The 17669-nt window shown below is 48.1% G+C and overlaps 1 protein-coding gene and 1 pseudogene across 1 annotated transcript in view; one reads left to right on the top strand and one right to left on the bottom strand.

Moving 5' to 3' along the window:
- Ccpg1 (cell cycle progression 1) overlaps positions 1-17669 on the top strand; it is a 31844-nt gene that overhangs the window by 1422 nt on the left and 12753 nt on the right. The window contains 4 exon segments of the mRNA XM_013510264.1: positions 10747-10815; positions 11361-11469; positions 12998-13053; positions 14325-14526. Coding sequence (XP_013365718.1) covers positions 10756-10815; positions 11361-11469; positions 12998-13053; positions 14325-14526 — 427 coding nt within the window. The 5' untranslated portion in view covers positions 10747-10755.
- On the bottom strand, positions 15430-17602 carry LOC106147602 (annotated as a pseudogene).

The raw sequence follows: 17669 nt of genomic DNA on the forward strand, positions 1-17669 counted from the left end.
TTTTTTGGTTTTTCTCCGGTACCGGGAACCGAACTCACGACCTTGCGCTTGCCAGGCAGGCGCTGTGCCGCTGAGCTAAATCCCCAGCCCCTGGTACTGCAATTTTAGAGGTGATTTGCCTTTTCCAATAAGGTCACTGCTACTGGATAGTGCTTAAAATGTCACTACACAACAGGGCCTTCCCATGGGGCTACATCCCCAGGCTGTCATACAGCTGAAATTATATTTTGACATAGATGTGTACTAAGTTGCTTAGACTGGATTTGAACTTGTGGTCCTCTTGCTTCAGCCTCCCAGAGTGCTAGCATTACAGGTCTGGGTTTAAATTTTAGCAGGCCCCACATTTCTCAGGGGACTTTTCTCACAGCTGGCTAGTGTGAATGGTTTTCTTTCTTGATTGCAGGTCACGCAGGGGAAGGGACTCGGAAAGTGAAGATGTTGCATTAATGCATTTATACAAAGTTTGGGGGTTTGTTTTTTTTTTTTCTTCTCTTGAGACAGCGTCTCACTATATTGTTCAGGCTGACCTTGAGCTCGCTTTGTGTCCCTGGCTGGTCTTGCAATGATCCTCCTGCCTCAGCCTCCTAAGTGCCTGGATTACAGCTTTGGGCCACCATCCCGGCTTAAGTTTGAGATTCTATTCAAGCTATTAAATTATTCCTAGAGAATGCTTAAGGGATGTGGGAAATACTTTAAAATGAAAATAGGTGAGGAAATAGCTTAATTAAAAACCAAGTCTTAGGAGCTGGGTATGGTGGTGCATGCCTGTAAGCCCAGCACTCAGCCTGTAATCTCAGCACTTGGGAGGCTGAGGCAGGAGGATCACCACAGGTTTGAGGACAGCCTGAGATCCAGGCCAGCCTCAGCTGCATAGGGAAACCCTATATTAAAAAACAAACAAACAAACAAAAAAATTAACAAAGCAAAACGAGGCTGTAGCCCAGTGGTGGTGCATGCCTGTGACCCCAGCTCTGGAGGCTGTGGCAGGCCAATCTTGCAAGTTCCTCCAGCCTGGACAACATGCTGAGTTCAAGGTCAGCCTGAGCTACACAGGCCCTATTTCAAAACTCTTTAAGTCCATCATAAAAGCTAGGGTTTTTTTGTTCTGGTTTTTTAGTGTGGTACTACAGACTCAGACCAGGGGTGTTCTCCCACTGAACTGCATCCTGAACCCGTTTTATTTTGTGGCAGTTTCATCAAGTTGCCCAGGCTGGCCTGGAAGTTGTGATCCTCTTGCCTCAGCTTCCCTAAGTGTTGAGAAACCTGTCTTGTTCGTTCAACCAAAGAACAAGAAGCGACACCCACCCCAGCCCCTGTCCTTGGGGATCAGAGCCTAGGACCTGTGTGTGCTGGGCACAGGATCGGCCACTGAGCCGCACTGCTCCAGGGCTGATTATGTCTCTGGGAGGTAGGACTCAGGATATTGGACGTGATTGTGCAGGAAGGTGCACATGATTTTTTATTTGTACTTCTTGTATTTTCCAAGTTCTCCGTAGAAAACGGTTTTGCTTCCTGAGAAGATGCACTGCTTCCATTTGTGTGTACTCTTTTTCTTTCTAGTTTGAGGCTGGGGTTAGAACCCAGGACCTCATGGATGCTGGCAACTGCTCTACTGCTAGGCTATATTCCCAGCTGTTTTACTTTTTATTTGGCACAGCTCTGGTTGAATTGGCTGGCCTTGGACTTGTGCTCCTCCTGCCTCAGCCTACCTAGTAGCTGAGATTATCCATTAACTCCTAATAAAATAACTGTTTGAGACTTACTGTTTGGGGGCAGTGATACTCATGTTCTATTTTTTAAACATTTTTTAGTGCATGTTTGCAGTACATAATGATTGCATTCATCAGGCGTTGCTGGTACATGGACATGACACCAGCGTGCTTTCTACATCTCCCTCCCTCCCATATTTTATTTTCTGAGATTGTCTTTGCAGATTGCTTTCTCCAGATTTCCTTTTCAATATTTTCTACTTTTTAATTTTATATTTTGGTACTGTGTTGGCTTAATATGTTATTAGGCTTCATGTTTTTTCGTGGAGTATAAGAAATATTTGTAATTGCTTAATAAGTCTGATTGACTAATTTGCTCCACAGTACTATTATCTAAGTATCATGTTTTTTATCATGTTTTTATCGAGGGAAAAGCTTTTAAAAATTAGGTGTGTGTGAACTGCAAAAATCATAAAGGAGTCAGAGCTAGGCATGGTAGCATATGCCTATAATCCCAGCACTCAGGAGCTGAGGCAGGAGGATCCCTTGGTGAGTCTGAGACCAGCTTGGGCTACAAAGTGAGCTCAAGGCCAGCCTGAACTGCATGAGACCCTGTCTCAAAAAGACAAAATCATGAAGGAAACTATTGAGGCCATGGACACAGCGTCGAGGTTGTTCAGTCCCTGACACTTTCCAGCAGCAGCTGCAGACTCGTCTTCCAGTGCAGGGCTGCTAAGGCTGGGGTGTTTGTGTTTGTGTGGTTAGGGTGAGGAAGTTGCCTATCCAGATAGCTGTTACATATTCAAGAATTTCCTTGCGGTTCTCTAGACTTTACTAGGTTAAAACAGTTAAGAATATCTGTTAGCTTTGGCCCAGCAGAGTGGTCCAGACCAGTGTCCCTCATAACCCCAGCAGGCTGAGGCTGAAGTGGGAGGAGCTGCAGTCAATGTGTAGGGTAGGATCAGTTGTTAATTTCAAACTTTGTAGCTTCAGGGTAGGTGAAGGAGAGGTGTGTCAATTGGTACATTCCAGGAGATTTGCAGTCACTGGGATGTTAAGTCACATACTGAGATTCTGGTGGTGGCTGTGGAAGGGATAAAGATAGCCAAGGTAAGATGCTGAAGCACTCAGGCTCAGGAGGCCAAAGCAGGATAGTCTTTGAGGCCAGGCTGAACTACAAAGTCACACCCTGGCTCAAAATAACAAAATTGACTAGAAAGGTTTTTTCCAGTGTCTTATATCAGATAAAGGTGACCAAATCATATCTCTGTTTGAATTCTGAGATGAGATTTGTCCCTGCACCATGTGAAGGATTGCATCTAATTAATGAATTGAGCTGCATATGGTGGCATGTGCACTCAGGAGGCTGAGGCAGGAGGATCATTGCAAGTTTGAGACCAGCCTAGGCTGCAAAGTGAGCTCAAGGCCAGCCTGAACTGCATAGCCAGACCCTATCTCAAAAACAAAAAGACAAAAAAAAAAAAACCTAAAAAATAAATTAGGAGATCTTAAAAAGAGCTCTAATGTATAGAGATCTAAGAGTCTAGGATTTTTTGACTGGGCATTCAGAAATAAGTAACATAAGTTACTTTTTTATCCTGTGAGTTCAAAAATTAATTTTTCTTAAATTCTTTTAAAAGTAGTATTTTTTTTTTTTTTGCCACCACGCCCAGCCCTTTGACTTCTGTTTTAATCTCTGGTTTACTTGTAGCAAGTGGCTACCTCTCCATTGCTGTAGAATGAGACTTCAGGTTGATGCAGCCTTAAGTCTGAAATCCCAGACCCTTGGGCACCACGTAGGTCCTCTGGGAGCAGCGGCGGCTGGCTGGGAGGCGGGTTGGGTGTCCCACAGACTGTGAGGGGCGCCTCGGTGTTGTGACAAGTGGAGGGGTGAGTGCCTTGGCATGGGCTTGGAGGTCGGTGCGGGCAGTGAGCAGACTGGGTCTGGGCCTGGTGAGGACAAGCGAGATGGTCAGACTCCAGTGATGTCTGCAGTAATGACGGTTCAGTGCCACAGGTAACCGTGGGTTCCTGTTCAATCCCCCTGTAACTGCGTGTACAGAACTTTAACAGGTGGGGAAGCATATAAAGCCCTTTCGGATTCCCTTCCCAAGTAAAAGTAGCTATGAGAAAATAAGGCCAGATTGTCCTTTTCTGGAAAAGCTTAAAATTTAAATTAAAATATATAATGATTATGTGTATTTTTATCCAGTAAAAACAGTATCTGAAAAAATACTGTGAGAGTAGAAGAAAATATAGATCTAGAACACAGTGATTTCATTTATTTCTCTTTTTAAAGGGAGAACAAGCTGGGTGTGGTAGTACACGCCTATAATGCCTATAATCCCAGCACTTGGGAAGCTGAGGCGGGAAGATCATTGTGAGTTCAGACCAGCCTAGGCTACGAAGTAAGTTCAAGGCCAGCCTGAACTCCATAGTGAGACTCTGTCTCAAAAAGGCAAAAAAACAAAAAAACAAAAACAAAACAACAACAACAACAAAAATTAAAAGAAATAAAGGGAGAACAAGGCCAGTTGGTAAGTGTGTAGCCCTGTTCACCGTACATATCTGTTAGGCCTTTTTGGCTTTTCCAAAATGAAGATCTCACAACCTGGAAAATCAGGGTTTTTCTGCTGATGAGACTGTGGTGAGGTAACTCTGCCAGTGGGTGTCCTTTTTCCCCTTGGTGTTTGAAATTCTTCCTGTTCACTCAAACTTTTTATCAGAGATGCTGCTTTCGACAGAGGCAGAAGAGAGGCTTGTCCTCAGCTGTGGCAATAGGTGCTACGGTTTCCCAACTGAAGGTGTCACCTCCTGGAAGGAACTTGCAAAATGCTGGGTGTGGCTCATGTGGCTGTCTCTCTTGCTCCTCAGCCGTGGAGTGCACAGTACTGTTCTGTTTTTTTTGGTACCATAAATGGAACTCACCACCTCGAACTATATCCCAGGCCTGTGTTTCTCTTTCCGAGAACCCCTCCTCTCCCAGCTGTTTCCAGACCCTTATATTTCAAGATGGAGTCACCCCATGGGGTCACCTGCTTGCTTGGGGGTTACCTTGGCACTGGCCTTCACCTTGATGTGCAAGCAGGACAGCCCTGGAACCCAGGACCCTTGCGTGCTCTGGGCTCAGCTCACCAAAAGCCCAGGTAGCAAACTGGTTTTTATAGTGCTGGGGATGGAGCCAAGGGCCTCCACTGTAGTAGGCAGGTGTGCTGCTCTTGAGCTGTGCGCCCCGTTTGGTGTTGTTTTTCTTTTGAGACAAGGTCTCCCTATGTAGCCCAGGCTAGCATTGAGCTTGAGGTGATCCTCCTGCCACAGCCTCTGGAGGTGCCCCCAGCCCTTTATAAAGGTTTTTGAGAAGGGTATTGCTAAATTAATTGCGCAGGCTGGGCTTGATCTTGCGCACTGCCTGCTTTAGTCTCCTAAGTAGCTGGGATTACAGATATGTACCACCACCAGGGTCCAGGTAGTAAATATTTTAGGGTGATCGATTAATCCTTTAAGTGGAAAAAACTCAAGCAGAAGATGCTTGGATGTGTATGTCATTCTCTGTGCTCAGGGTTGGATTTGATCTTCGTACTTAAATTTTTTCCCTGTCTGGCCCTGGTGGCTAATGCTTGTAACCCCACCACTCTTGCAAGATTGTAAGTTCAAGCATAGTATGCAGAATTTAGGTATTTAGCAAGACCCTGTCTCAAAAATAAAAAGGCTGAGGATGTAGCCCAGTGCAAAAAGCTCTGAGTTCAATCCCCAGTATCATCAAAAAAAATTTTTTTTTCCTGCTGACTACACAAGTGAGAAATTCTGAGCTTTTAAGAATTAAGTTTATTGGTGCATTGTAAGGATGTGTAACAGTCACATTCGTCGTAAGGATTTGAACCTGTACGTGATCTACCTTGGTTCTCTTTTTTCATCCCCCCTTCAACTCGTTCCTCTCCATGTTTACAGAAGTTTTATTTCCATTTTTCCTTTTCTCATTTTTTTCTTTTTCCTTTCTTCCTTTGTCCCTCCCCTCTCCCTAGTTCCCTGTCCCATTTGAACATTTTCTTCTATAGTGTAACAAAACATTCACTGTTTTGTAAATGCTGAAAATCTACACACACTGCATTGAAAAGCCTTTTTCCCCTATATCGGGGATCGCATCTGGGGCGGCCTACCGCTGAGCTTCACTCCCAGCCGTTTTCATTGTTCATTGTGAGACGTGGTCTCACTGAGTTGCCAGGTTGGCCTCCAGCTTACAAAATGTAACATATTGCTTACAGATTGATGTAAGTAGGGGAACTGGGATTCTGTAACGCAGTGGAATGCCTGCCTGGCGCGCACATAGTCCTGGGTTTGATCCCACCACTGCAAAAACAGCAAAAACTGAAGTAAGATTTTGTTATCCTTTGTGCACGGTGTGGCATTCGAACTAAGAACCTGCTCATGTTGTGCAGATGCTCTGCACATGAGCCAGCCCTTTTTATTTTGCAGTCCTTGGACTTCTGCCAGCCAGGGTTACAGGGGCCAGCTAGTAGTCACTGAATGAATGTGAGTATACAAGTGGGTTTGCCTTGTTGCCAGAGGGATTGAAACAATTTATAGAGATAGATAAGATGTATCATGGTAACATTAGAAGAGAAGTGAGGCAAGTGGGACCTGTAGCCCAGGCCAGTAATCCCAGCACTCAGGAGGCTGAGGCAGGAGGATTGCAAATGTGAGGCCAATCTAGGCAGTTCAGACAGGCACTGTCTTAAGATAAAAAGGGGTAGAGATGTAGTTCAGTGGCAGAATGCTTTCTTAAAAGCACATGTGGTATCCTGGATTCAAGTTCCTAGTACTTCCAAAAAAGGAATACTTGGTTAGACGACAGGCCTGAGAATTACAAAATGGAAGCGAAATGAAGATGTTGCTTTAAGCAAAATATCTGTTACAGGTTTCCTGCTACGGGGGTCTTGAGTGGTTACTTTTTCTAGGACACTTTTTAAGTTAGGCCACCTGCTCAGTGTAACAGGTACTCTTAATACTAAAACCAGCCACCCACTGAGGCCCTTCTGAGGAACCCTCTGTCTGACAGTGTGTGTGCTGACTGGTTTCCAGAACACAGTACTGGCTTTGGGAGGGCACTTTCTTCCCTTTATTTCCTTTTTTGTGGCACTTGCTGGGGCTTGGAGAGACAGGAAGTCTCAGTGGACCTAAGCCTGGTCTCACCTTCAGTGTCCACCCGGACCCAGTGGGTGCACAGGCCCACAGTGCTGGAGAGCCCCTTACACTGAGCATCTCCTGGGCTGTGGCTGGTTGGCTTGGGGTTTGGTAGGAGGTCCCCGGGGAGCTGAGTGCAGCAGGGGCCTGGGGCGCTGGGGTGGTCATCATTGGCCACAGCAGGTTCTTCTGCTTTTTGATTAGGACCAGGCAGTGAGTGAGATTGTCAAGACAGTGGGTGACTTCAGCTTTGTGCTGTGACCCATTCATTGTCATGGTGATTGATTTTAGTAGAATTACTTCTGAAAATAGGATTAAAAAATATTCATCATTATGTTAATTTATTTTTATTTTTACTTTTTTTGATGGGAGTTTGAGACAGGGTCTCACTATATATGTCAGGCTGGCCTCGAACTTGCAGTGATTCTCCTGCCTCAGCCTCCCTAGTGCTGGGATTATAAGAGTGCGCCGCCACGCCCAACGATGTTAAATTTAAAAGAAACAAATTTAGAGGTGGATCTAGACTTTGAAATGAGACTGAAGCTCTTTACTATGCATTTGAATTCTTTTGAATGTAACTGTGCCTGGCCCGCTCACTAGATGCTTGCTCTCTGCTGAGGATGTAAAGTGGGAACTGAGATAGAGGGGCTAGGTGTGGTGGCACGTGTATAATCCCAGCACTGGAAGGCTGAAGCAAGAGCATCATCGTGAGTTGATGGGCTTCGCAGTGAGACCCTGCCTCAGAAGAAAGACGGAAATCAATGAGTGTGCGTTGCAGGCAGTTTCTGGCTGGTAGAGGGCGTTTATGTTCACGTACTGTAAATACACTGAAAAATAAGCTGGAGCTGTCAAAGCTTGGGTGGCAGTTTCCTAAGCCGTATGATAAGGTGCTTGTGCAGAGCGGGTTGGAGGGTAGGTGAGTTCCTGTCTGGAGGGTGAGGTGCACAGGGAAGCACGGACTGGTCCCCGAGCACACCTGAGCAGAGCCCGCTTGCTGTTGGCACAGCAGCTTCAGCCTACAGCCTGTTGCTTTGCTTCGGAATTATGCCTTGTGGATGACAATGCCCCATTCTTCTCCATCATGCCTAATTCCAGAAGATGGGGAGACAGAAGCCTTACTTCTCCGCACTAAAATGTAGCTCCCCCAGAGTGATGTGGGCCACTGTCGTCAGGGAGTTCATTCCAGTTGTACTTCAGGAGGTAAAGTTAGTGACATTGCTTTGTTATTCTGAAAAGTTTCAATAACTGCCACCTGTTTTTACCCCAGTACTGGGAGTTGAACCCAGGGCCTTGGCAGTAGTGACATCTGTTGCCCTTTTTAATTTTTTTTCTTTTCTTTTGTTTTTTTTTTTTAGTTTGCTGAGACGGGGTCTTGTTTACGTAGTTCAGGCTGGCCTTCAACTTGCAGCAGTCCTCCTGCCTCAGCCTTTGGAGTGCTAGGATTACAGGCATGTGCCACCATACCTCACTTAGTCGTTTTTATTTTTTGGGATGAGGTTTTTGCTGAGTTGCTACATTTCTCAGGCTGGGATGGAATTTGAGGTCTTCGTGCTGCAGCCTCCCAGAGCGTGCTCAGATATGTGTGTGTCACCATGGCTAAGTGGTTTTTGTTTTTTGTATTAGGCATTAAACCCCAGTGTGGTCTACCACTGGGTTATACTCTCAGCCCCTTTTTATTTTATTTTGAGACAGAGTCTTGCTAAATGGCTCAGACTGGCCTTGAACATGCAATCCTCCTGCCTCAGCCTCCCAAGTAGCTGGGATTACAGATGTGTGACACTGCTGGGTTGCTGCCTGTTCTTTAAAATCTTCCGTTCAGTGGCCCATTCATTGTCTCCATCTGCTGAGCCTCCTGTGCAGCACCTAGGGGGGCTTCTGTCCCTGCTGTTCTCAGATCTGCGTGTCCCTGCTGTTCTGAGATCCATGGGGCCCACACTGGCTTCCCTGTCTTCACTGTAGTCCCTGCTTCCCTGTCCCACTGCCTCCCACCTGGGGCAAGTGGTCCTATTGCTTCCTTCCACCTCTGACCTATCAGGATAGGCATCGGAGGTGCTCCTTTCTCACGACCTTGTTCCCCCAGTAAGGAGCTGCCCTAGGCTGGAGAGACTGCCCAGTCCACCCGCCCCACGCACAGCCCGCCTGGCATTTTCCTGACTCCCTGCTGAATGCATCCTACTCACGCTTCCTGCTGGCTTATGCGCCTGCTGGCGTGTCCAGGTTGAGCTCTTCTCCCTGAGCTTTCTGTGTTTCCCGAGCGCTGTCTGCCTGGCCCCAAACAGCAGGGTTCCCGATCTCTGCTTTGTTCACCTGTTCTGTTTGTCCAACAGTAGGTCTCTCAGGGTGGAGGTGAAGTGCACAGGTTGGCTTTTATTAAGGCTACCACAGGAGGAGGGAAGCTCCTTAATGTGGAGCTCTCGGAAGACTAGCTGGGCCTGCAGAGCATAGCTCGAGGTGTGGCACTGGGGTGGGCTCTCCTGGCCTCGAGACAGCGCATCTTGCAGGTCCACTGGGTGATTTCTTCCCTGTCCTTGCTGCGCTGGAGCCTGGGCTTCCGAAAAGATAAATGCGCGTCGTGGTGGCGCAGTCGGGTGGCAACAGCATGTAAGTCCCAAGAAAGCAAAGCTCCTGCCTCTTGTACACAGTGAAATTTTCAGTGGAGCCGTGGGCTAGGAACTCAGGTAGGTGTGAGCTGTGAGTGAATTTCAAATGGCATTCCTCCTAGCTTCCTTTCTGCTTGGGGTGTGTGCTGTAGCATCTGGCTGTTCTTTCTACCACACGTAGCTTCCTAAACGGGACGAGTATCCACAGTGTACACTTCCATTGCTCCTCAGTGTCACAGAAACAGAGACAGAGATTGCATTGGTCACTAGCCGTATAAAAATGAGCATGTCATCAGATGACCTGTTCACAACGTGGAGAGGTACAGAGCTGATCTTGTGATGTGTAATGCTGTGCTCGAATATTTTCTACTAAGTTCACATATTTGGTTTTCGTTTTAAACTAGTTAAGGCCCAGCCAGTTTATATACCTATAAATTTAAAGGTAACTTGAAGGGAGAAAAGCAAAGATAACTTGAAGGAAACTAAGACAAAATACAAATTTTCAATCCAGTAGACATTATCTGAAAGACTACACTATGAATACTGTCTAACATACTAGCCAGTCTTCATGTTCGCAACTTTATTTCATCGTTGTTTGTTAAACTATGAATTCCAGTTGCTCACTGAGAAAGGTTTCAGTGAGTTTAGAAAAAACTTTTGATACAAGTTGCTATTTGCACAAGGATGATAAGTCATAAAAGTACAAAAATTATATACTGATGTGGGAGACACAAAGACTACACAATTAAATTTGTAATGGGCAAGGAGAATGATCAAAGAAGGCTCCTATAAGTGAAGTTCCAAATTAGACAGTTTTTGGTTTTTTGAGACAGGGTCTTATGTGTAGCCCAGACTGGCCTGAAACTTGAGGCTATCCTGTCTTGGCCTCCTAAGTGCTGGCATTACAGGCGTGGGCCATCATGCCCAGCTAGAGTACATTTTAAAAACTGAATTAGCGGTTGCCAAACTTTAAAAGTGAAGGTGCTACGTAAAGGTAACGACGTGCGTTCCTCATTAAGAAGGTCTGAGTTGCCGAGGCGTGGCGACTCTGGCTTGTCCTCCCTGCCCTTGGGAACCCGCTGTGTTGGTTCTGGGATGTGCGTCCCTGTTGTTTCTGGGATGGGAATCTCGGCGGGGAGGGTGCTGTCTCAGTTCCCTCCGGAAGGTAAGAAGCCATTTGTCACACCTCGTCGCCTGTAGAGTGTCCCGTCGAGTCCTTGAAACGTCCTGCGAGTCCCTGTGCTTTGTGTTCGCAGGCCTGAGCGATGTCTGAGAGCTCCGGTGACAGTGACTCCTCGTGCGGCTGGACCATCGTCAGTCATGAGGTGTGCCTTTGGGTCTTCCTGAGCTCATGGCCGCGTTCATCTCAGCGGGGGGCGTGGTGTGCTCGAGCCGAAGGGTCCAGCGACTGCAGGGTGGCTGTCCTCCCACCAGCATTGAGCGGCACTGTCAGCTCTTTGTGAGCCGGAACCTTCCGCACCCTTCATTCACATAGCTCTCCTGAGTGCCCAGATGCCAGGCAGATAAACACAGGACTCACTGTTGGGCAGGCCCTGGGCCTTAACTGTGCTCTCATGTAATTAACCCCTCAGTGAGGAATAGACTGTCGTTCTCTCGGTTTTTTGAGACAAGAGCTCACTGTGTAGATCAGGCTGGCCCTGAATCTCAGCTGTCAGCCTCCTGAGTGTTGGGGTTGCAGGTGTGCACCACTGCACCTGGCATTCACAACCTTACTCGAGCCCCAGTATAAGCCTCTGACCCCATCCTGCTGCTTCCCTGACATGGCCTCTGGGTCTGATTTGAAAGCGCGAGGAGCTGCAGTCCCTTAGAGCAGCTGATGGGCTGAGAGGTGGATGTTGTCCTTCCCCAGGGCTCTCACACAGAGATGGTGACTCCTCCCATCACCAACGCCGAAGGCTGCGAGCCCAGTCTGGAGGCTCCATCTCGGGAGCAGGCAGAGCTACAGGAGCTGCAGGGCGGTGAGTAGCTCAACTCGGCTTCCTCTAGCATGGCATGCACGAGCCGCATAGCCACCTTGCCTTCGCCTAGGTGGTTGGCCTTCTTCCTTGCGTACTTGCTTCCTAACTGGATAGAAACTTGCATCACATTGTGTGCAGAATGTGTCCTCTCCAGAACAGTAAAGGGGCTACATCCAGGTGGGGCAGAGAATGTCACCGGTTCTTCATCAGCCTGCAGGTTGTTTGGTTGTTTCCTGTCTTTGTGCGGTGATCCTTACCCTGTGGGGCCCGTCCGCGGGGCGCGGTGCCTGTGTAGCCCTCTTACGGGTGTAATCTGCTCTTCTGCCCAGTGGTCTCACAGCCAGGTGGCCTCTCTGAAGGGCTGTGGCCACAGCAGCAGTGCTCATTGGTGTTCCTTGGTTTTCGGAGAGGTTGAGAGAAGTACTAGGGTTCCTGAGAGGGAGAGGGGGGATGAGCAGAAACGTCAGACGACCTGGAGACCTCTGAGGTCGGCTGGGGTCACGCTGGGCCTTCTCCTTCAGGCACAGACCCAGCCTCGGGGACTCCACCTGGAAGTAACGTTTCACATGCAGTGAATGACCTTTGCTTAACTCTATTTTTTTTTTTTTTTTTGGTCTTTTTGAGACAGGGTCTCACTGTGCAGTTCAGGCTGGCCTTGAGCTCACTTTGTAGCCCTGTCTGGTCTCGAACTCACAGCGATCCTCCTGCCTCAGCCTCCTGAGAGCTGGGATTACAGGCATGTGCCACCACGCCCGGCTACCATTCACTTTTAATTGACGTTCCAATGTTAGTCAACCTTACTAAGGTTGCTTTCCTCAACCTTAGTAGGAACTGGGAGGCTGGGGCAGAAGCGTGAGCTTCTGTCCCTACCTTCCATACACTACCCAAGAAGAAAGCAGCCCGGGCACACAGTGCAGTGGAGAGCACAGGCCTGGCTTTTTGCTTAGCTGTAGATGTTTATTATTAATATTTTTGACTTCTGATAACATTTGGTATGTCTTCATTAATTATACTGTGAACTAGTCTATTTGCATTTTTTTCTCAGAGGTAGTATTATTATTATTTTTTTTTTTTATTCTTTTTTATAGTTGATCTCTTGCTGTCAAGCATTTGTAGCTTAAAGCCATAGTTCTGAGCTCACATTAGCCACCATGGACAGCCCTTATGACGATGATATCTCTGGGGGATTTTGGATGTCCTTGTAAGAAACTAGGAAACACGTCATCAGGGTGTGAGGATATGCTTCCATAGTGATAGGTTGTTACAAGCATCCTGAGGTGCTTTGGTAGCTTAAGGTGGAGATTTTATTTAGTCAGATGAACCTTGAGTTTTTGGCAAGTCCCAGGTGAGTTCAGTTGAGTGCATTGTCCTAAATTTCAATTTTAAATGAGAGAATTTCAAGTGCAAGCAGTAGAATGACTATTATATTTGACATTTCATGAAATCTGCTTTAACATGGGGAGTAGGCTACAAGAAGTTGAGTTTTTTAAATGAAGAAATAACTGAACTGTTGTTTGCTTTGTATCAGAAAGCGTCCAGGATGGCACATCCCTGGGGGGAGAAATTGCAGATCTAGCCTTTGAGGTAAGCTTGGGTTTCAAACCTCTGTGCATGTGTGACCTGTTTTGTTCTCTCGATGGACAATATTTTTAGAGAATACTGGTTGAAGCCTCTGTTTCTAGCTGTGCGTTGTATTCCCGTGTGAACTGCACAGTTAACTTTAATTGAAAACTTGAAGGTGAGGTCAGCTGCTGACGGAGACCAAACCCAGGCAGTGTGCGTGGGGAGGCAGCAGAGCTGGAGACGCGCGCAGCCCGCCTTCGGGACCTGGCCCGTCCTTGGGCTCCCTCATCCCGCAGGCCTTGTCTGCTGTGGGCTGGGGGCTGGGCTCCGGCGCCCCCACGCGCTCACTGTCATTTGTAGACGGGGCATGGTGCCCTGCTCCTCAGCAGTCAGCCTGTGAGCCTGGCGCATAGACACACCTTGGTCGTCGGGGCGGGGGCGGCACAGAGAAACTCAGCAGAGGCTTCGGAGCCCGCTGCTCTTCTGGCACCAGCAGCAGCCACAGTGATGCGCTCAGGGAGAGGCTGCGCTGCTGTCACAGTGGTGACCAGGGTCCAGCGCTGGAGACCACTGCACGTGGCGCAGGTGCCGAGGCTCACGGCACTGTCCCCAGAGAAGTGCGGTCTTCCACTATGCGCTGTGTGCGGAACTGCGCGGAGGTGCAGCCATGGGACCACGGGGAGAACGAGCTCTTCCCTTGGCCGTCGGGGAGCAAGCGTGGTCTCGCGCTTCCATGCCCAAAGGGGGAAGGCGGTGGTCCATCTAAAGGGGTCTATTAATTAATTTATTTTTTGCAGTACTGGGGATCGAACTCAGGACCTTGCGCTTGCCAGGCAGGTGCTTGTACCACTGAGCTACATTCCCAGCCTGGGGTTCATTTTTTGAGACAAGATCTCTGTGTAGTCCAGGCTGGGCTCAAGCCTGCAGCAGTCTTCCTTCCTCATCCTCCCAAATGCTGGGATTATAGGCCTGTGCCACCACAACGCACGCTGGTCCATCTAGTTCTGGAGCATTGCCAAGGGGTTGCATAAGGAATGCTGAAAAAAGAAAACTCGCTGTTGTCTGACCCTTTACCATTGGGTAGACATTATGTCTGTGGGGCTGGGGTGTCCGTCGGCGGTAGAGTGTGTGCCTGGTATGCACAAGGCCCTGGGTTTCATCCCTAGTGTTGAAAAAATAAAACATCACATTTTTATTTTAACCTCAAATTACATTAAAGGTACATGATACATTTTGAACCGCATAGGCTCTTAACCCTTGAGTTCACTGTCTCTACATCTGTGATTCTTTAGACGGAGGAAGAAAAGTTGCGTGAAGACAATGTCTGTTTTGGAACTGCCAGTGATGACTCTGATATTGTTACCCTTGAACCACCTAAGTTAGGGGAAACTGGAATTCAAGACATGGTGACTGCTGAGGAAGCGCGTGGCCTGGAAGACTTCAGCATGGGCTCCTCTTCCAGCAGCCGCTACACCTTCTGTCAGCCAGAAGCGGGTAAGAGCTTCTTCGCCACACGAAGGCGCACTGATTCCAGCCGGGACTTGGGCTGTCCGTTACACTGTCCGTCTTCTCCCCGTCCATCTCAGCTTCCGAGTGCATCTGGGTAAGGCTTGTGAGGTGCTCTCTGTAACTTGGCTGCTGGCTGCAGTGTTTTCCCCTTTGGCACGGGGGACAGCAGTGCTGGCTGCAGCAGTGAGCACCTTCCTGCCCAGGCCTGGCGGTCAGACCCAGTGCAGTTCCCCGTGCACCGGCAGGTGGCCAGCAGTGGGCTGCGTCACGGCCCCTGCGAGGGTCCCGTCCTGGAAGCAGGGCTGTTACGGGCTCCGATCCCAAAAGCCGTTGGCCTTCTGAAACCTTTTAGAGTAGTAGATTGGAAAAGTGTGATTGAAAGCAGGAGAATGTTAATATTTTTGCTTACAGTAGTACATGCTTTGTATTGTAGAGACAGTGAAGTTCTCAAGACTGTTCAGTTATGAGGTATTTGACAAGTATCCATCAGGTACAGAACAGGGTGCCAGCGGTAGTTAATAAAGCAGTTTCCCCAAAATGCTCTTCCTCTCTGCTTTTTAATTTAAGGGTGTTGAGAAAATATATCCAGTTTGAGTCATTTTCTCAGTGGAGTTAGTGCCCCTTGTTCACAGAGGATCATTTGGAGGTTAAAGTGCAAGTTGCTGAGCTGATTCCTTCCACAGTTATTTTGCTTTGTTTTTGCGGCTTTGAGATGAGGCCTTGCTGTGCCCCGGTGCTGGGAACATGGGTGTGCGCCACTGTGCCTGGCTGCCATTCAGCATTTTGCGGTTGCTGTTGTCCTCATCGTTGTTTTCTTTTGTAGTACTGGGACTGGGTCCAGAGCCTTCACACTGAGCTCCCGCCCTGGTCCTTTTCTATATTTTTTATTTTGAGACCAGGTCTTGCTAAGTTGCCTAGGCTTGACTGGAGCTTGCTGATCCTCCTGCCTCAGCCTCCCAGAGAGACATGCCCCACCATACGTGGCTCCTTTCCACAAATCTTAAGCTCAGTTTTGGGAATGTATTTAATATCTTTTAAGACAAAGTTCCTTGATAATATCTTAAGACAAATTCCTATAACCCAGGTCTTAACTCACAGTTACAGCTTGTGTGGTATGAGAGAAGCAGCTTGGCACACTGCTGCGGATTCCAGACGTGTCCTCCTTTGCTCAAGCATGTGTTACTTTCACGCTATCATCTCAGATTTTACTGGTCTTCCCATGTAGCATCTGGCAGCCAGAACAGATGATGGGATTCTGTCCTTCTAGTTGAAGCTAATTGAAAGTGAACTAGAGAGTCTTGCTAGCCCATTGAACGATGAGTTGTTTTTGGTTAGTGAATCTTAGAACTTGAAAATTTCTTACTCAACAATTGAAGTACTCCTGATGTTGTTAGTGGTCAGAACTCTAGCCTTCCTCGGAACAGCAGCCCATGCGTAGTCGCTTGATGGCCTCAGGACGGGCTCTGGGACCCTCCTGACACCGAAGCCCCCTAGGCACTGTGTGTGTGAGTGTGTACCTGCGTGCAGACCTCTGTGTGCACCCTTCTGTGATGCGCAGCACCACACACACACCAGTGCTGTGCAGAGTCCCCTCCGCTGTGGTACGAGGGAGTGGCAAGGAAGAGAAGTGTGGAGGACAGATGCGTCCGCTGCCCCTGGCATCCTGGTCTGCTGTGGGTTGAACGTGGCGGTGTGGGACTGCAGACTTAGGCTGTATACAGTGGTACCTCAGTTCACAAACTCAGTTGTCTCCACAGTTCTGGTCGTGAACCACATTGGACAGAACCGAATCAGATTTGCTCCGAAAGGTCAGTGTTGAGCCTAACCACTAAATTTGATTGCCGTTTTTCCAATCTCATCCAACTCAGTTTGTGACCAGAATCGTGGACAGAATCAAGTCTCCTGAGCCGAGGTACCGCTGTGCTTACTCTCGAGGGCTGAGGGTACCAGGCAGCCCCGTGTTTCCTTGAGCTGCAAGCTCCGTGCTGCACTGTGTTCCCCCGTCTGAGAACACGGGTGCGCCAGACAGTGAGATGGAAGCGGAGTGTGGCTGCAGGGCTCGGGGACAGGAGGCTTCGTAGCAGCACCCAAGGCCCCTCTGGTTTAAGGGGCCTGTGCACCTCGGGTGTTTTCTTTTTCCTTTTTTCTTACATCTGCCTTTTTTTTTTTTTTTTGGCAGTGCTGGTATTGAACCTAGGGCCTTTGCACTGACAACATCCCTCACCCTGTTCTATTATTTTTTTGTCAGATCATATTTTTAGTGAAATACTTTGTTTCTTAGCTAGCCAGGCACACCACAACACTGCTGTTGATGTCATCATGTGTAATGTCATGAGGGGCTGGCTGTTCAGTTTGCAGCCCATGAACCAGGTGGTCCCCAGGATTTCATTATTGGCTCCTGAAGTTCTCTGGCTAAAGACCAGGGCCGCATCTGTCAGGCAGCGTTGACAAGCTCATCAGAAGTGATGTTTCAACTGTGTTTAATGTTCTTCTGCTTCTTTCTGTGCCTTGGCGGGTCCTTGCGGGCTGTGACGATCAGGGCAGAGGCAGAAGGCACTACCTCAGCCTGAGCCTGTCTGTTCTGAAGGGTCAGTTTCACCGTAATCCTCAGAGCCTTCCAGTCAGTCACCAGTTTCCTCGGCAGTGTCATCACCCACTTTTTTTTGAGACAGACCCAAGGGACCGATCTTGGGGGCCGGGGCAGACTTCACCACTGGTGCACCTCTGGTACATAACTTTCATCTCCGAGTTGAACTTGGGTAGTATGGTGGAGGCGGCTGGTGTCGGATGAACCCAGATTTGGGATGACCAAAAAAGTTGCACCTTAGCTTTCTCCTAGCCACAAGACAAAAGCCTGTTCTATTTTTTGAGTCAAGAGTCTTATGAAGTTGCTCAGGCTGTGCTGGAACCTGCAACCCTCTGCCTCAGCCTCCCGTTGTTCTCGAGTTGTAGGTGTGCACTACCATTCCTGGCCTCTCTCCTTTCTGAATTCAGAGTTTTGGAGATTTTGCAGTTGCGGTTGGATTTTATTATTCTGTGGATTTGTTTTTTTTTTACCCATTTGTATCTCCTTCAGAGAAGTTGTCTCAGTAGCCAAATGTTCAAAAATAAACAGGCAGAATTTTGAA

This window comes from Chinchilla lanigera, unplaced genomic scaffold (genome assembly GCF_000276665.1).
Source record: "Chinchilla lanigera isolate Chin_1 unplaced genomic scaffold, ChiLan1.0 scaffold00008, whole genome shotgun sequence".
Classification (NCBI taxonomy): Eukaryota; Metazoa; Chordata; class Mammalia; order Rodentia; family Chinchillidae; genus Chinchilla; species Chinchilla lanigera.